General features: G+C 40.8%; 1 protein-coding gene across 5 annotated transcripts in view; it reads right to left on the reverse strand.

The window, feature by feature from the left end:
- Window positions 1-12,782: 12,782 nt before the first annotated feature.
- The window catches only part of SYNE3 (spectrin repeat containing nuclear envelope family member 3), a 59,883-nt gene continuing 52,740 nt past the window's right edge, over window positions 12,783-19,925 (reverse strand). For all 5 annotated transcript variants that reach the window (XM_061348881.1, XM_061348882.1, XM_061348879.1 and 2 more), the window contains exon 18: window positions 12,783-13,036. In XM_061348881.1, coding sequence (XP_061204865.1) covers window positions 12,839-13,036 — 198 coding nt within the window. In that variant the 3' untranslated portion in view covers window positions 12,783-12,838. The remainder of the gene's footprint in view (window positions 13,037-19,925) is intronic.

Consider the following 19,925-nt stretch of genomic DNA (forward strand, 5'->3'; position numbering starts at 1 on the left):
TCTGGATTTTGCCTGTATCTTTTCCTGTATCAATGGTGCCATAAAAAGCCCACCAGAAAAGTCGACAGAAATCTGCTCTATCTTCCACTAAAAGCTTTTGCAGAGCCACGCTAAGATCTGAACGGAGGGGGGGGGGGGGGGGGATCAAAACAAACCCAAAACTTATTTTCTTGGCTGAACTGCCAATCAAAGAACATTAAACAAAAAAGAACACTAAACAAAAAGATTAGTTCTGCTCTTATTTGTTTGTAAAACAAAAAGCATGAAATATTTAGCAGTATTGTAATGCAAACCAGATGGGAATAATGCCAGCTTTCAAGGCCGCTGGTAACCACCTCCCTTTCATGCTGCTGGAGCAGCGGGACGAGGCAGGCAGCCCATTAGGACAATTTATGAACTGGACTTCCACAGAGGGAGTTCTAGCAAGAGGTCCATGGCTCGTACAGAGCAACCCTGATAACATCTGTTAGGGTTATTCATTGAAGAGGATTATATTACAATCCCTCTTAATACCACGAGTGCTACAGTAAAACCGGATGAGCCTTCAGTTTCATTTGGTCCAGCAATATGTGTTTATCTTTTGCTGCAGTTGGAAACCAAGGCTGCATTCATGGTATGTCACAGAATGAAATTAGAAAGCTTGAAATATTAATGCAGAAAAAACCTCGGTACCCCTTCTAATCTCTTCTGGCTGTAGTGCTCAGCTTCTACGTGCAGCATTGACACACCATCAGCCTTTTTCCAAAGAAAACCCCTCCCCGTTAACTCTCCAGGGCTGAGATGGATTTTATTTACATAGTTCTCACTCGCTAACCTTGCTCCATCCTTTATTTAAGACTTTGCTAATGACATATTTTTTTCCCCTTAATTTACCTAAGCGTATAATGAATGCTCACATCCGAAATGACCTCATTATACTGGCAAGGACTTTTGTGTGGATGCAATTTAGTGCACAGGCATAAGGCAGAGGAGAAATCACTAAGTGGAGAGGTTTTAAGCATTCTGTAAATTCCCTGTTGACTACAAGCCAGATTCTTACTGCCGCAAATTGACTCAGTTCCAACAGCTCCAATGAACCTACACTGATTTACTCCACTTGAGGGTCTTACCTTATTATTTTTATTTATTGAACTTGCCACCTTTTGCTGCTACAACCTAAACAGATACTTCCATCTTCTAGCAGCAGGGTTGCTATCTAAATCAGGTGTTTCTCCAGTAATATATGACTTGAGAGATTTATAACTGCCTGGAGTATTTCATTGTCCTCTAAAAGTGTTTATAATAACTCTCATGATGATCTCAACTCCCACCAATCAGCTCTAGTTGTTTGCAGCCTGAACCTGGGCAACAAATATTCATTCACCATACAAGCATGAGCTGTTTTAACTATTCTTACGCACTGTTTGCCTCTGCTGAACATCAGTCTTCCCTGGGCTATGTACCGTGTCTGCGACAAAATCAAGTCCCAGGTTTCTTCGCTGGTTCCAGAAGAGCAGGCCTGTTATGCACAAAGAAGCCTACTTTCTGGCTCAAAAAAAAACACCCCAAAACCAAACTGCAAGATGCAAAAAATGCATTGCAAAGGAGAAAAAAAAAACCAACAAAACAACAAACAAGCAAATCCAACAGAAATTTCTTCTGTGCACTCATTGTATCCCTTATGGGAATGTAACTGTCCCACTGTGACAGTCTGTTGTTCCTACAGCCCTGGAATTTTACTCTCCTCTCTTCTGGGAGGGATTCGAGCTGCTGCTCTGATCTTGACTCAGTTATAATCAGGTGAAGTGTTTGCATTAGTACATTTGGGGGCTTAGCAGAAGACAGCGCACAGGAAGGCACAGGAGCACATGGTCCAAATACCTGAGAGAAGTCAAAGCCTTGGATAATGCTCAGCATGTTCATAAAAGCAATGGGGAACCTAGGCTACAGGTTCACCAAAACTTGTGGTGGTTTTCCACTCCTCCAGCAGTAACTGCCTGTGGAGCCCTTTGATGTCAGAGATCCTGGCAGACTCTAACTCATAAAGATTCTGGAAAGAAACCAGCAATTACATGGATACTAATGAGAGTTGTGCATCCCCACATACATGCTGCAGTGATTACTTTCCAGATAAATCAGCAGTGGTTAAACTCTTATACTACTTGCTTGCCACATGCAATTTGCTTTGACTTTAAATCTGAGGTTCTCAAAAAATTTCCCTTTGTCTTGGGGAACCCCGCAGAGAGCATCAGAGGCCAGCACCAGAAGAAATCATACTGAACTGCAATGTGAGTTAGCAAGTTAATTTTGTGGGGGCAATTCTATTCCAACAACTGCACAGTCTTATAGAAAAACTGGTATTTTCAATTAAAGGGCTAGAATGAAGTGGGTACATTCAGCACAATCTTCTTTCAGTAGTACATGGGCAGACAAGACAGGCAGCAGCAAATTTTATCCTTGCTTCACTTGTTCTGGGTACTTCTAGGTCAGCCCAAATATTCAGATGGTAAGAAATAAGCACAGCAAAAACGTGAAACCACCCCCCCCCCCCGAATAATTTAAAAGGCCTTAAAAAGAAATAGGTATGTGTTTATTTACTGCATTATAACTGCAACATCAGATATATTTCGTTACAAAAAAGGACACATGCAATAAAATACTCTGATTTTATAATCTGATTCAACATAGTTCATTGGTAACAGTGGAGCATCACAGAACAGTCACAAGGCTAGGGCTTGGGGTAATGAATTTCCAGTCTCTTTGTCCTACTTGCAAACAGAAAAGCCACATCATTTATTTATTTTTTTTTCCACTGAGGGATAAGATTTTGAGTAATGCGGCCTGACTGCAGGTCCCAGCTGCCCTTTAACTCTCCAGTGTGTCTCACAGTCAGATTTTTTTACTTGAGAAAATAGTACGCTTCTAACAAGGTTGAGGAATAGACAGTATTTCCCAGGCAGAGAGCAGAAATCCTTCCATGTTACACCACAGCCAAGGTACAAAGCAAGGGCCTCTGCTTCACAGATGCACGGAAGCCAAGGCTATGAGTTACTTTAACTATTGTTCTGAAGAATGAGATCAGGCCATTTTCTGCAACATTTCACTTCATTGGAAAAGACCTTTATTCTATCACTGCTATTCACAAATCATAGGCTCTTACTTTTTAACATTTCCCATGAAATTTCATGGAAGTAATTTTGAAATAAGGGCCTAAACAGTGTGAATAAACTGTAGAATCACACCCTGAAATGGCACCATTTCTAGGGTAAATTCTCCTACCTTTCAGTCAAGGCATTTTAGAAAGTGTCACGTAACACTGTCCAGCGTTTTGAAACAATGACCTGATTTCTTCCAGTACATCTTGCAAGGTGTAACACTAAGGATAACTTAGCTCTAACAATTTAAGTGAAATATGAAGTCAGTCTTTTTATGCAGCTATATTTTTACACATTTTCATAGATCAGTACACAGAAGCTTACAGCTTTTTGAGATAAATTCAGCAAACAGGAGGGTATATATGAAAACAGAGTTTCAAAACTACACAGAAATCTGTAGAATAAAATATATATCTATACATAATTTCCCAACACGAGCAATTGGCAGTTTAGAAAAATACGATTGTTACAGTCTTTCTGAATCAATAATTGTAAAAAGAAAGGATTTAAAAAATAAGTTCAGCTTTTCAAAACGCTGTATTCTAAGTAAGAAAATAGACTGGTCTGCATTTCCCTGAATAAGCCAGAAAGGTTAAGGAAAGGTCCAAGCAAGACAAGGAGTATGACTCGGATTTGATATCAGCTGTGATAACATGCACATGTACAGAGAGCTGCTTGGCTCCAGTATTATTTACCTTAGAAAAGAGCCTAATTTATCACAAATGTATTTAAAAATCATAAATAACATGACAAAAGTGGAACTGGTCCCTGCAAAGCAAATAATTATATTCATACAAGCAAAAAGTGACATCACTCCAGTTACTTTCTTGTGACAGTTAAAAGGTATTTTGTACCCAACTGTTACATTGAACAGCACATGTATAAACACAGATTGTTATTACAGACTCTGCTATCAGCTACTATACATAAACAAGAGGAGATGTTCATGCTGTAATTGTCTCTAATGTTTTTGTTCTACTTGAATATTAACATTTACATGAAGCTGAGGTGGAGACCTGAATTCAAGCCAGGGACTTCAACACACAAAATGCACAGGGTTTACGGGAAGGTTTCTGATCCTTCCCATTAGCAACATTTGGAAGTAGACAGGCGATCTGAAGGACTTTAAAACCATTCACAATAGGAGTTTCTCTTGTGCACAACCTTCTGTTTCCTCTCTGCCCAGAGGTGGGTGATCTAACATGGGACATTCTGGTGACATTTCCATCTGCTTCAGTAAAACTCCCATTCAGGAGGATTCACAGTTCAGTTTCAGGTCACTTCTATGAGAAGGTGGCAAAATGTACCTCAGTATTTGTTGATTTTTAAATGAAAAACAGAGAACAGTTTGACTGCAGAAACTTCACTCCAGGCTGTTCTTAATAAGTTTTTAATATGTACAATGTAACTACTTATTAATTCTGCCCAAGATGGAAAGTCCTCTCATTTTGCTGTAATTTTTGTGAAATAAATGGGATATTTACTCACCCTATATGGGAGTGTTAGCACATTTCTTTAAACTTTCTTCTAGCTTGAAACTAAGCAAAAGCACAAAAACTGATGGAAGCAAGATTGATGGAGTGTTGGTGAAGGGAACCAAGATTGTTTATAATCTGGCCTTGTGAATTAAATTGGGCCCAAGACAGCCAGCTGCTTTGAGGAGTGAGGACAGGTCCCCTGTAGAAGCACGGTACATTGGTTATATTGCTAGCAAATAGCAATGCAGTTTTTGAGTCTCGTACCCCTCTTCAATGCCCATGGTATGTTATGTCTTACAAAAGGCAATGACAGGAAAATGCAACACCCGTGTTATTGCTTGTGTAATTGCTTCACAGTGGTCCAGTATACCCAAGTAAACAAATGAGAAGAAGGTATGCTGCTGGAAAGGAAGCTCTGAGGTTGGGCAGGTGGAGTGTGCCCTCCTGGGATCACCCAGTAAACTCAATTAGCACAAATCAAAATTAAAAAGAAGACCATCAGGGTTTTGGAGCAAGACAAAGTTGTGTCTTTCACCTTCTGGTCAAGTACATGTACTGAATAAGGACAGTGTCTGGGGACAGACACACAGTTAGTACCACGCAGCATCCAAATACCCTTAAGAACAACCAGTGCTCAAGCAGTGACTCCCAGGTTAAACTCTTACAAAGTCTAATCTGGGAAAGTGATGGGAAAATCATCTTGGGTTCTTTTTGTCTTAGAACCTTCAGCCCTAACTCCAAGCTTATTAAACCTCATTAAAGCTTATTAAAACACATACCTCTAAACTCTTCCAGCTTCTCTTTAAGTCAAGGTTTCTCTTAAAAGCTGCACTTGAAAGTTACACTGAAGTGGAATGTCACCTTTAAGTAGAGCAATAATTACAATCCCCATTACATATATATATATACACATACATATATATTTCATGGCAATGGAAAGTACTGTACAGAGGCATTCATTCATATCTGTAGTGAAACAAAGTCTGTGGTGTTCAATGTTTATTGGACTTGACAAAAGAAATAATTTGATTTTGAAAGCAGAGTCAGTTCAGGGAAAATAACAGCTCCTACCCCTGAACTGTGGCTGGAGGCCTCCCGGGAAAGTGCCAGTGAGGGTGGGTGGCACTGCAGCCTGCCTTCAGTTCCCAGCCTCTCAAAATTCACCTCTCCCTTTTAACATACAGCTTTTGATGGAGCAAAAAGGAGTTAAAATAAATGGTTTGCTATAGGGCTTGACAAATGAGTTGTGAATTCAGTTTTTTAAAAGTGACCAAAGTGACCATTTTCTTTTTCTTTCCTCACTCCCCCCCCCCCCCTTTCCCCCCCTTTCCCCAGCTCAGAAGTTAAAAGAATGGTCCTGGCTTATTAGGGTGCACAACAGCACATTCAAACATCCCTGGCTGCTGAAGGGCACACATCTTGGGGCCCCAGGCCCAGCAGTATATGGGAGCGCTTTCACAGCCAGTGACAATGCAAGCATAATACAAACCAAAACAACAGCCCTCCTCGCTGCTAAAGGGGCATTTTCCTGCATGCAGTAATGGGATTACACATCAAAATCTGCTTAGAGAGAAAAGGGTCTGGGGCAGGTTAAGAACAATGCTAATGGCAAGGCTTTCACTATTAATAATTGTTTGTCAAGCAACACCTTTGCACTCCCATCTGCAGATGTGAATATTAAGGCCAGTCCCTGAACCAACACAGAAGGCAAATGGGGGCAGGACAGGGCCAGGAGACATGGAAGAGATGGGTGGCCAGGACCAGAGTCCCCTCAGATAGCAATGAAGGCTGTTTTGACACAGGGGCAGCAGAAACAGACAGAGAACCTGCAGGAGGAGCCTCGACAGGAGAAAAATGTATTAAATTTCAATTTACTGAAACAGCACCAGATTTTTTTCTGTATGTATGAAGAACTGGCACCAGAGACAGTTAAGAGAAAGGTGACAGGAATGATCAAGGATGTGGAAGAACTGTAATATGAAAAGAAGCAGAAAAGACGGAGATCATTTACTTCAGGAAGGAGACCAAGCCAAATCTCTGCTCTGATAAAAGAAGGCAAGACAAAGCGTGGTCTGAACAGGGTGGTGTTGGTCTTTCTGCTTCCTCGAATTCAACATCCAGAGGCTAAAGAGGGAAAAACAAACAGCCCCCACTGCTAAACAAAAGCTTTCTGATTCAAAACCAATTCAGGAAAATACCTTTTCACACAACTCATAGGAAGGATGTAGAACTCACTGCCATAAATGGCTCTGAAGCCAGAAAGCCACTAGCATTCAGTAAGGCACTGAACAGACTTGTCCTCAAAATCCAGAAAACTAAAGGCAACACCTGGCATTTAGTTGCAAAGGAACAAAAAACCTCCCACTTCAGTTCTACAATGAATCTCTAATTCCTAAGGATTGAACAGAAGCCTTCATGACTATCATTCTATGCATTTCCTGCATCTTTTCCTGGAGCATCAGCACCCACCACTTACCATTAATCTGTCACTGAGGGGTTTGGTTTAACAGTTTCTCCTGCATTTAATGAAAAGAACACTCCCAAGGCTCAAATCTCAGCTGGAGTGTACCACCCTCAGGGAAGCCTCCTTCCACAGTCAGGGATGTGAAACTGGACAGTGAGGACACTGTCAAAATTTTGTCTGGCAGAGGAGGACAGCTAACCCTTGATCCTATGCCGCTAGCACTGGGTTGCCTCATTATGCCAAATCTACACGTTCAACTCTTGCATCAGGATATCAGGTTGCCTTTTGAAGACCTAATACCTCTTACTGTGTCCACTGGGATGTTGCACTTTAACCTGTGCAGTTTCACCTCACCCACACTTTCCTAGGAGGAAAATGGCTAGCTCACAGGTACAATGAGCTAAAAATCTGGCAATTGCTGAACGAGGTTTGGTAACACAGGCACCATGTAGGCTGCTGCTTGAATTGGTATATTCCTGACATACACACCCCTTTCCTTTTCAGATCTACTGATAACTCTCTGGTAGACACATTCATATTTTAAATTGGATAGACAAGAGATAGTAACAAAAACTGCATGACAGGCTATTCCATACTGATTTACATTTTTCTTTTTAAATGCTACATTCAAGAACTTTTGGTCTGTTTTGTTTTACCACTGTGCAAGTGCAAAATGAACAGACAATTCTCAGTGTGTGCAAGTCAAAAAAGTTATTTGTGCCTAAAACATACCACCCAGTCACCCAACACCTACAACTAATCTGCTAATAATCCAGCATGACCAATAGATAATTATGTTTAAATATGGCAAAAATTATAAGATTGGTTTCTGACTGAATCATGATGTCTCTATCAACAATATTATCTTTAGTATTTTAATAAACTGGTTTCTGAGAGTTGCCAACTGCTGACAGATTAATGCAATAAACTTGTACTGGCTCAGAGCAGGTCAACAATGTGGGTACTAAGAATAACCTCAACAGCCCTCAGCGACTCTGAAAGAAGATCATACAGTTCATTGAGCAAACATGTTTTCAGCTGCAGACTAGCAACTGATACTATCCAATAGAGGGTAAAGTCTCCAAAAGCAGTTCTTACAGCCAGATGGTACATAACCTGTGACCTGAAAGACATGTATGATGCCTGGCAAAGATATTTCTACTGGGGTATTTATACCAGCACTTCTTGAAAGGCAAAATTATTTCTCCAGTTTAGCAGGGTGGATAATTTCAGTGTGTAATCTTCAATTATTCCTAAAGGTTTTGTTTGCTCTGGGAATCTCTACCATATAGCAGTTCTATTTTTTTCTGGAGAAAAGAAGAGAATGTACTCATTTGCTGACATAGGTTACAAGAACCCCTGTATATGAACTCACTCTTCAAATATCTTTAGTGCTAATGAGATGCGCATGCACACACATCAAAATAAAACAATTCATATTTAATGCTGAAGAGGAGATAAGACAGAGCAAACTCCTGAGCTCCTAGAGCAGCTAAAGAGAACATACTATTTCTTCTGACATGCAGAGGTTACCATCTGCTTATCGAGTGATGGATATTTTTTGAAACATTTCTTCTCTTTGAGGTCTTCAACTACCCCAAGGGAAAAGGATTAAGGAGAATCAGAAAGCCATTCTAAAATCTCTCCAGATTAGTCAGTGACCATTAAGTGGTTTTATTAGTTAATGTTCATAGCTTGCTTTTCAGGCCCAAATTCTTGAAACTATTAAGTATCTCAATCAGGGCAAAAAAGCTAGTACTTGGCAGAAATCATGACTGCTCTGGGGATTCTGTGCTAAAAGGAAGGAGAATACCTTTTTAATGTGTGTGCACAGAATTGAACATGATTTTCATATGGAGATTTCTGGCGTGGGCATGTATAAATAACATTTAATACAACCTAAAGTGCTAGCTGGAATTAGAGAAAGGGCTATTAATAGACATGTGGCACAACAGCAATTTTCTACCTCACTGTATTGTAGTCGTGGAAAATTCTGTTGAAAGCATCTGGATACAAAATCAATTACAATTATAAATCGGAAGTGCAACAAATCAGGGCTTGGAGTACAAGTCTTATGAGGAGCAGCTGAGGGAACTGGGGTTGTAAGGAAGAGAAGGCTTAGGAGGGACCTTATTGCTCTCTACAACTACCCAAAAGGAGGGTGGAGAGAGGAGGTGGCTGGTCTCTTCTCCCAAGTAACAAGTGATAGGACAAAACGTAATGGCCTCAAGCTGCACCAGGGGAGGATTAGACTGGATATTAAAAAAAATTTCTTTACAAAAAGGGTTGTCAAGTATTGGAACTGGCTGCCCAGGGAAGTGGTGGAATCACTGTCCCTGGAGGTGTTCAAGAACCGTGCAGATGAGGCCCTCAGTGACATGGTTTAGCGGTGGACTTGGCAGTCCTGGGTTAAAGGTTGGACTTGATGATCTTAAAGGTCTCTTCCAACCTAGCCGAGTCTATGATCCTATGATTAGGCTTGCTTTCACTCCAAAGATTGTGTTTGAGGTGTACCTTTGGGGCTGTGCAGAATTCTTACTTTAACGCATAGGCACTGGAGTGAAGGATTTTGCCTTCCATGCTGAAGGGTCATTAACGCAGTCGATCAAATACTGGGTCCAACAATGCAGGCCAAAAAAGCTTGGAGAGACACCCAAGAGCTCTGCTCTGTGGATATGACCATCCAGCATAGGCTATGTGGCCTGAGCTAGATGCACAAACAGTTTACAAGCTCAGAATAAACTGAATATAAAGCCAGCAGCAAAAGTGTGTTTCTAATTTAGGTTTTGAGGTTTTGGTTTTTGGTTTTTCTGGTTGGTTGGTTTCAGGTGTTTTTTGTTGTTGTTATTTTGGGGGTTTTTTTAAACCTGCCACAGCACTGAAACATCAAGGTAGCAATGCAGTTGTTCCGTTATGAACCTCTCCATAGAAATTTTATCCTTCAGTTCCATACATTTGTGAACCCATAAAAATCATTCAGATCAGACTAGGCAGAAAGAAGTCTGATGTGAAATTCTGTGCTTTTATAGAAAAACTTGTCTCTCTCCCTACTGATTTTCACCTTAGCTATATTATTTCTTGTTATTTTTACTTTCTCACTGGCATTTTGCTTTGGAAATTAACTTGGAACAGCTCACCAAAGGCAGAGAAGTGCAATGTTGGTATGTCACAGAAAAGTGTGTGCACAAGTAAAAATATCCACAACCACATACAGGAAGTTTTGTTACTGCCCTTCTTTCCCCACACTTCTTACTACTGGTGCATTTAATTTGAAATGGAGATGTGTGTGATGATTATCTCCTTGCTGTCCAGCCACAGGGGTGCATTCCCTCAGGGCTGGCACCAATTTTGAGAGGAAAGCTGTGGGAATGTTCATGGCTCTTGCATAGCTAATCAGAGGAGAGGAGGTATGTCCTCTGTCGCCAGAAAGAACCGTTGCAAAGAAGGAATTCATCTGCCCCATTCTCAGACAAATTATAGCTCCACTCCATATGGCTCCTTCATGAAAGAAATCACAGATCTTCCTTTGCTTCCCGTTTAGATGTGAATGTCTGATTGCTCAGCATACATTCTCTCTTCTCACATTTCTGCTTCCAGCCCCACTCTCCCTGCTCTCTAGAGCTCTTCTGCTACTTCCTGACAGGTTTTAATCAGCATCATTTCTACTCCTCCTCATGCTCCCTGTGCATTCTACCTGAATACCATCACCATGCCTGCTCTCGCCCCTCTAATTTACTCTCCACTTTATAAGAATTTTTATTCAACCCCAGCAAACCTCGTGTAGTTGGAAGCATTATTAGAAACACAGTGACAGAGTCTTAGCGGTGGAAGAGTCTCTTTAGAACACTGGTAGAGTCCCTGTTACCTACCCCATTTTAAACCTTACTGAAGAAAAACTGTTTAATATGCAGTAGTACCAATACTGTAGCAGAGAGAGGGAACCAAAAAGAGTCACATTTTTCCTCCACAGAGCCTGTACTCTAGTCCTCTGCATTCACCATGACTCCATTTCTTAGGCTTTATAAATTGTTGAACACCTCTCATCTCTTAGCTTTAGTTAGTTCTCTTTCACATCTGCCTGTTCTCCCTCATATGTGCTCATAATGAGCTCCTTGCTGCTACGCCTCCCTGTTCTACCCACATTTGCTCCTTTAGCAAAACTTTCATGGTTTTGTTAAAGTGTGACTTCCCCCTTCAGTCTCTCAGCTACTACATAATTTACCTGTACCACAAAGTTAATAGTATTTTGGAACTTACTTGGAAAACAATACTGAATACACCATCCTGATACCCTGAAGACAAGTTCCTCCGCCAACACTGCCAGAATGGGAAAGTAACTGTTTCTTCTGTTAATACATTTTTTTCCATGATTACTACTGTGGCTAGAAACATGAGATGACAAGGGATAACTCTCAGAAATGGCACAAAATTGTAGAAATTACCTTTCTCTCATAAGTCAATTGGGTAAAAACACTACTAAGAATGGCTGCATCACAGTACAATGAGAACTGCTTTTAAATTAAAGGTAATGTTAAAACACATTCAAAAATTTGATAGATCAGGCATAAGCTTAGGTAAATAAATGGCAAGTTGTCATCATCTTAGGCTATATAGAAATCAATGCTTGACTGTCTTTGATACAATCAGTTTATATTAGTTTAACAAACCATTAATACTAAAAAACATCCTAGGAAGGAATCTTGTTTACAGGGTGGTATTATTAAAGTACTTCCAACATTTGCTCTGCTGATACTGAGCCAGGCTGCATCCCACTGTTCAGGCTTTATGATCCATTATGAAATGCCTCTTCACAATGTAAAACAACCCCAACAAACCAAACCACAAAATCCCACAAACAAAAAAAATCAAAACAAACCCACTGCTTTTTATAAAGATCACTGACACAAGGTTTTGCTCAGTGCTCACAAATTTCTTCAGAAAATGATGACCTGATTTTAAAAGTTCTCCTGCTATAGAGATGCTAATATATATATATATATATTTTTTTTTTGTCCTTGCTTTATTTCTACTGTATTCTACCTCTGCTGATTCAGGTGGGCTGGAGAACACAGTAATTGGAAAAGAAATCTGGTAAAAAATGTGAACAAGAGGAGGCCCACCCTGACTCCTACTGAAGTCAGTAGAAACATTTCCATTACCTCCGGCAATCCCTGCATCCTGATACTGAAAAAAAACCCAAACCAACCCCAGCCCAAGATTTCAAATAGAATAGTTCCAATTTTCCTTGGGCTGAATGTCAACCACTGTACTCAAACATTATTCTACTGTGCCTGCTCTCAAGTTTGCACTGTGGTGCATGTCCACATCTTCTCAGACCTGCTCTGACTTCAGCTGTAAACAAGAATCTGACTTTTAAAATCACCCCAAAGCCCCCATAACAAAACCATCTTTCAGTATTCCTTGCTAAAAGATGGTAGAAACAGAAACATTGCAGGATTATCCTTAAACAGTGGATGAGTGGATGGTGGATGTTTAGTTTGACCACAGATATTCATTTTGTTATACATATAGATATGTACATACTTACACAGTCTCTATATACACATTATAAATATAATAATAAAATATTGCAAAAATATTAATTTTGCTCATATACCCGATTAATGTGGACTAATTTTACGTTGCATTTATATGACCTTTCCAGTTGATATGATGGTTTTGTTAGAAGCCCTGAAATTGCAACACTTGCAATTGTTGAAAAGTCTGTATTTCTGACAGTCACCTTGTACCATGCCAAGAAGTTAGGTTGGAGGTGGGCCCTTGTGTCTCAGCATCAGGTGAAAGGACCGAGCAAAGTTGTTGGCCAGAGAGCAGCTGTGGGTCTCCTCTGCCAGGGGCAGGAGGAAGGCCAGGAGTAGGAGGAGCAAGAGGAGCAGTTGCAATGGTAGTGCTGCCCAGCACACTCGATGCAGGAATGAGCACACACCTCCAGAGCGCTTCTGAAAGACACAAACCAAAGAGCAACTCAGAAAAATAAAAGACCTGGGGAAGTGCATTTAAAATACATCCAACTGACAGGCTACAGAACAACCCACATTGTCCTTGCCCTAGGACCCAGCCTGGGTGCTTGTTACGCGGCAGCTGACTGAAGATGGTGCTTAAATGATGTCTTTAGAAGAGTATTTCACTCTCAAGAATTCAGTGCTGCAAACTGTTGTCTTCTAGAAGGAAAACCCTGCTGACTTTCTAGCAGAAGAAAACAATTGCCTCCAACTCCATTCTCCAATTACAAAGTGGTGGTTACAAATGCTGACACCAAAGCGGCATTTGTACTCCCAGTGTATAGAACAGAAGGTCTGTATTAGTAACTCTCCAGCCAGTAAAATGCTAGTGATGATGTCTGGAAGAGAGGAGCCAGTCTTCTGCTCCCTATCAGAAGAAAGGAGCTTTGTCTGCAGGTCATCCAGCTCACAGCCGTCTCTCCAAGAGCAACATGTTCTTTGGATTCTGACACTGGGGTCCACGAGGCTGGAGGTCAGAAAACGGCCCTGCAGTTCAAGTTGTACCTTACCAGGCCTGCCTTAAACTCTTACGTGGTGCAAGAGAATGAGAGAAAACACAACAGTGTGTGACAGTGAAGACAACATTAAAGTCACATTTGCTGCTGAGCAGCCACAGAAGGGACACACAAAGAAGTCCCATTACACTTTATGCTGCTGCAAACCTAGAGTAGCTCAGTCAAGATCATGAATTTAATCTGGATTAGCATGAACATGAGAGAATGTATTTGTAGCTACAGAATTCAGAAAGTGAGATTTCCACCGGCAAGATTCCTGGATATCTCCTGCCTATGAGCAAAATTATGCGTTTCGCAAAAAGAAAAGGCCAACTCAACTGTCTGTAAGGGAGTCCTGAAGAAGAAGGCTCAACAGTCCATTAATTTAATCAAGTATGGATTTATAATCAGAACATAGAAACAATGTGGCTACAACATTATTGACCAACCTATGTCATGAATATCAACACAGAATGTCCACTGAAGTGGAACCCACACTTCCCACAAGAGTAAGCTAATCTGTTGTGTTCAAGCTACAGGTGATTCTGCTGCAGCAAAATTAGGGCTTCTGGCCTCTACTAGATGCTTGACTTAACAGGCAAGGATTCTGTCCCAGTACAGCACCACCATCAATACTCCATGTGAAACAGCAGCAGAGAAGATAAGGAACAGAATGAAGGTAATTACACCCTTTCCTACTTTTTAAGGATCTCTTTCTTCTACTGCTTTCTAAATTTCTCAGTCTCAGAATTTATTATGAAGGCAAATAAATAGTTGCAGTTACAGATCATGAAATCCTGTGAAATCCCTCTGTTGTAGTTGGTTTGCTTCCATTATATTTAAAGGCTGCTGAGATTTAATCATTGTGTGAAGCAGATGTAGAGGCAGCAGCACAGCTACTTGTTCTGTCATTTCTGGCCTGCATCACCTGAGTTGTAACTTGCCTTGCTCAGCAAGGTCAGCAAGCAACTCAGGTCCCTGGACAGTGGAACTGCCAGTAGTTAGTGGGCAATGAGTACCTGTCAGGGTGTAGGTGGGACTCTGACTTTAAGCACCATCGGGCAACTTCCTGGGTACAACTAGCATTTACCCACAAAATCAAATCTTCAACAATGTGGCTGCCCCACAGGATTCATTTGCTCCTACTGTGACCTATTCTCAAACCCTCACCAAAGCACCAGGTGTAAACAGCTGTATTAACAGGACCTTCCCTTCTTTAGCCCTGGAGTCCAGACCTAACATCCTTCATCTCCCATAGATTCCAGCAGCCTGTGGGCTGAACAAAACCTGCAGGGCTTCTGTGTTTATAGTCAGTGCTACAACAGTTATGCATAAAGGCAGCAGCCCCAACTTCTGATCAGAGTTTTCTGGGCTTGTCTTTGTGATGCCATGAAACAACCACTCCTTGGTGCAATCAATATAAACCAATGGACAGACACCTTCTGTTTTAATTGACTATTTCTCATTCTTAATTCTTCACTGCATTCATAATATGCAGCAATATGTCACATTTATTATAGTGTCCCATCTACAAGGAAAAAAGCCCCTTCCAGGTTCCAGAAGCCATGGACAAGTTTGTACGTATTAACAGGTGCAGTTCTGTTGGTGGAAGATCAGAATTACCTCTGCCTTGGGACAATTCAAATCATGTTCTTTCTTCTACCACTAAGGCATAATAAGATTTAACACTGATGCTGTTAAAGGGTAAGATCCTGTGACTGACCGTTCAACAGTTCATTGAACTTCATGGCTGGAAATCTCAAAAAACGTTCTCACAGACTCAAACTGAGAATTAAGAAGCTGCCTCTCACTGACAGTTGTAAGAAGGTCTGCCAGTCTTCCTAGCAGCACCTAAAGCTTTTGATTTACAGCTGTCAATACTTCAGCACTGGATTTGAAAGCTACTGCAATCTGAAACTATTCTTTCATTGCAGACCAGCTGCAAGACCCATCTTCCCATTTAATGCCTTCTGCCTCTGAACTGGTGGGAAACAGGGGCTTTTCCACTTGTACCTCAATTACGTTCCTGCCATGGCCCAGGGATCAAGTGTCTTACTGTCACACCAGTTTGTCGCTTGCTTCCTGTGATGACCACACTGCCAATTAGCCACACATGTTATTCCTACCCCAATTCTTTTACTGATCCAGTATTTGATTCAGAGTGGGTCACTGGCTCTGCCCTGATCAATAAAGCAAAGGTTATTAATGTAAATTTCAGAAATGGGATGAGACAGAAATGTTATTAAGTGTCTTGGTTTTAGATCTATTGAAAAGAGCTGTAAAATAGCATTACTTTTCAAAGCTCATCTTCCAGGAGAAATTAATGTTAAATGGCTTTATTAACAACTGATCATTTCCTCTCTTTGGAGCTTTCTGCAGGGTAAGATACTGAGGCTAATCACAGCAGATCCTAGCATAAGAAAAATGAGAGACAGGGGCAGAACTTCAGAGGAGGAGAAATATTTTGCCTTTATCTGCTGCTTCTCTCGCATCTGCTTGCTGGGTTTATAGGCATTTGTATTTGATGAACTTTTGTCTTTGCTGCCCAGCTTCTCTGTTTTGTTTGATCACGCAGCAAGGTTAGAATCTTGTATTTCTGACTCCATTTGTTGCCATGGGAATGACTCTGCTATGACAAACATGGTACTACGATGTCTCTGCAGGACTGAAGATGAGGCACACAGGAGCTGTGAGAGTTTGGTGCTTTCAGCAAATTTGAAATGATAAGCCCTTAATATATGAGGGCCCCAGCCTCCACACACTGAAATCCATGGGAGATTTACCATTAACTTCAGTGTCTGCAGCAGGATTTGGAACTACTTATTCATGCAGTTCAGCAGATACCCTTACAAATGGCTTCATTATTTATATGCCCAGGTTCTTGTGCACATGAAACCTACATTAGTTCTGTTGTTCTGTGCTTGCTGGAACAATTGGTGATATTATTTTGGGGGCTTTTTTTGGTAGTAGTGCTAGAGGTGCTATAGTTAAAGGATAGAAAATTGTGAAGGAGATGCAGTGATAACAGGAAAGATAATACAGTTGGAAGAAGCAAGGAAGGTTTTTTTCTCCAAGTGTGGAAAAAAACTAGCACTTCAATTTTAGTTTTTTTAGGTCTGTGCTGTGAGAAACAGATGCTTTTAGGCTGTGGTGACTTGAGACTATGGTACCAACATGGAATTCAGGAGGCCAAGGCTCAAACCTCTGCTTTGCTGGGCTGAGAGTCATCAGGGCTCTAGAATCTACTTGGAGTCAGGACAATACTCCCAACCCTTCAGCATATCATTCTGGGTTAGAAAAGGACATTCTGAAACAGTTCCACCTTTGCAAAAGGCAGTTTGAACATTTAATTTCCATATGAGATCACAGGTGGGAACCACAACCCACAGTGCTACACAGTGGAATTCCTCTTTCCCAGTCACTGGCTAATGGCATAAGTACAGCAACTACCCAGCACCCATAGTGCTTACAGTGCATGTGTCAGATCTAGGCTCCACAAAATATTCTGAAATCAAATCTTCCTCTGAGGAAAACTGGCAAAGCTCCAGTGAAGTCAACAGAACTTTAATTTCCACCATCTTAGAAAAACAGCTGGGATACCTGGGTATTGAGCCAAAGTGTCAGAGACATTTTAGAAACACATGGAAAAAGAATAAGTTGAGATTTACAAAGAAAACATACTTTTAAAATTCACCATCAAAGATAAATGTCCTCCCCCTTCTCCCTCAAAATACCAGGACAAGCAAGGACTATCAAGGGGTAGATGGTTGTGTTTTGTGTAATGCTAAATACATGCTTGTTACCAAATGAATTGCACTGGCTGTGAACATTCACATTTGTACTTGATTCACGTTGGGGCATTTGAATGACAAGCATCGGTTTAGATCTAGGGAGTCCTCAGCACTTAAATCTGTTTGCAGTTAATAACTCCTTACCAAATGCACCATGAAAAATCACTTTGATGAGAAACAGCAGAAAAGCACTTTAGAACTTGCTACATAATATTCCTGTGTAAGTTGCTGAAGTGTTTTACTAAAAATCAGTGCGTTCCTGTATTGCTATTGACCACATTCCAGGGTATATGAAAACACACTGTTAATCTAGCTATTTGAGGGAGCAGAGAAATATAGCATCTTAAACCATGCTCATTAGTGGGCATTTGCTGCTGCTTGTATGTCACCAACATGCCTGATACAAATCATACCTGCACCACTGAATCAGTGATCTAGTAGATTTAGTCTGGATTTATTCTTCTTAGAGCATTTCATGAGAGATTGCCCTGGGAAATGCACTGCTGCCTGAAAACTCCTACTCTATATATGGATAAAGGTACCAGTGCCCTACTGTCCTACCTCTGTAAAAGGACCAGCAAGCCACTGGGTTCAGAACTGTACTTTTGTAAATGCAAACACTGCCCAGGTTAGGCAACCAGCAGTGAGGAATGAATAAGGATGGCTGGTATGCCTTAGAGTCCTGTGCTTACCATTCTCCACTTCATAAAGAGGTACCAAAATGACTGTGCTGAAGGGAGGTTAACTGAGGTCACACAAGCAATTTTAGCTCCTATATTTTCTATCTTCAGATTGCTTGACTTTGCAACCCTGATGTTATTTCCAGTTGTGAAGATCATAAGTGTATGCATGTAAATAAGTATACAGGCAAATTACAGGCTTTGTTTTCTCCCTTAGAGGAGATTTTGGAGTATCTCAACATGGCTGGATGATAAGCTAGAATCTGATGAAGGCTTCATTTAAAAGAAACAGAAAACACCATCAGTTTGTATCTGAGGTTTCAGCAGTCACATATGGCTAATATTTCAGATTTTCTGCTGCAGAGTTGCTTAGAACTAAGTACTGTGCCATATGCTATTGTGACACAGATTTATAAAGGTTAGCTCTTGTGTGCATATACAATATGACAAGCTTTTAGCAGATGCATGCCACAGGACAAGAGCTACAGCCTGATCTGTTCAAGTAGCACTGATTTTTATAATTCTCCAGGCCTAAGCAAGAAGTCGTCCTGGTTTGGTCTGATCTTCAGAACATATCAGTGGAAACTATTTTCATTTAATCTAGAAAGTGACATGTGCTAAAAGTTAGGAAGCACTGTGGAAGACTAGTAAAGTGGTAGGTAGGATGGGTTGCTAAAAATGTCTTAGATCCACATTATAAGAATATGGAAGGTCAAACGTCCAGTAAGGCAATTAAAGCACGTTTTCATATCTAACAGCAGGCAGTAAGTTACACTTAGTTTCTTGTATTTGCAAAAGATCCAGAACAGGGTAAGATGTTTTTAAACCAGTTGTACTAGTTTTGGCCAGAATAGAGCTAGCTTTCTTCAGAGCAGCTTGTACAGGGCTATGCTCTGGATTTGTGATTAAAACAGTGTTCATAACACACCACTGCATTCTTGCTGAACAGTGTACATACAGCATTAAGACCTTTTCGGCTTCCCACACTGCTGCCAGTGAGTAGGCTGCGGGTGAATAGGAAGCTAGGAGTGGGCACAGCTGGGACAGCTGACCCCAACTGACCAGAGGGATATTTCCTACCATATGACAACAGGCTCAGCAACAAAAACTAGGTGGAAGAGAGTTTTACCAGGGAGCCCATTGCTTGGGAACTGGTTGGCCATCATTTTGCTGGTGGTGAGATACTGGGTTTTTTGTATCACTCGCTTTTCTTTGTTTTGCTTTTCAATTTTTTTCTTCTACTTATTAAACTGCTTTTATCTCAAGCCACAGATTTCTCACTTTCACCCTTCCAGTTCTCCCACATCTCACTGCAGGGGCAGATGGAGTGAGTGAGCAGCTGTGAGGGGCTCATTGAAATTAACCTGGTTCTGTCAAAAACATAAGAGTACTCCACCAGATTTAATACACTGATAAGCAATACAATTTATCCCAATAGACATATTTTGTATTTAAAGGTAATGCTGTACTACTTTTAAAAGGAGAGTTAGCAGCAGTTAGCATAGAATCATAGAATAGTTAGGGTTGGAAAGGACCTTAAGATCACCTAGTTCCAACCCCCCTGCCTTGGGCAGGAACACCAAAGTAGCTGCATGACATTTCAGTGTATCCGAAATTTAGCAGAAGACATCAGTGTTCTACATTTATTCAGGAAGGCAGGGAAGTAAAACAACTTCCAGTTTCCAACTTCCACTCAGCCTTGCAATTTGAAATGAACTAATTAAATTTGGCATAGAAGGAATAAAAACTGAAATAAAGACAATATGTTCTGGAACCTGCAGAAGAAGCTACTGATGTCAAAAGCTGGTTCATCACGTCACCAATGTATGTTTCCACCTGCTTTACAAGCAATTCCTCTTGA

Source organism: Neopsephotus bourkii, unplaced genomic scaffold, assembly GCF_033783945.1.
Source record: "Neopsephotus bourkii isolate Nb327-2 ecotype Australia unplaced genomic scaffold, CSIRO-AGI_Nbou_v1 NB_372, whole genome shotgun sequence".
NCBI lineage: Eukaryota > Metazoa > Chordata > Aves > Psittaciformes > Psittacidae > Neopsephotus > Neopsephotus bourkii.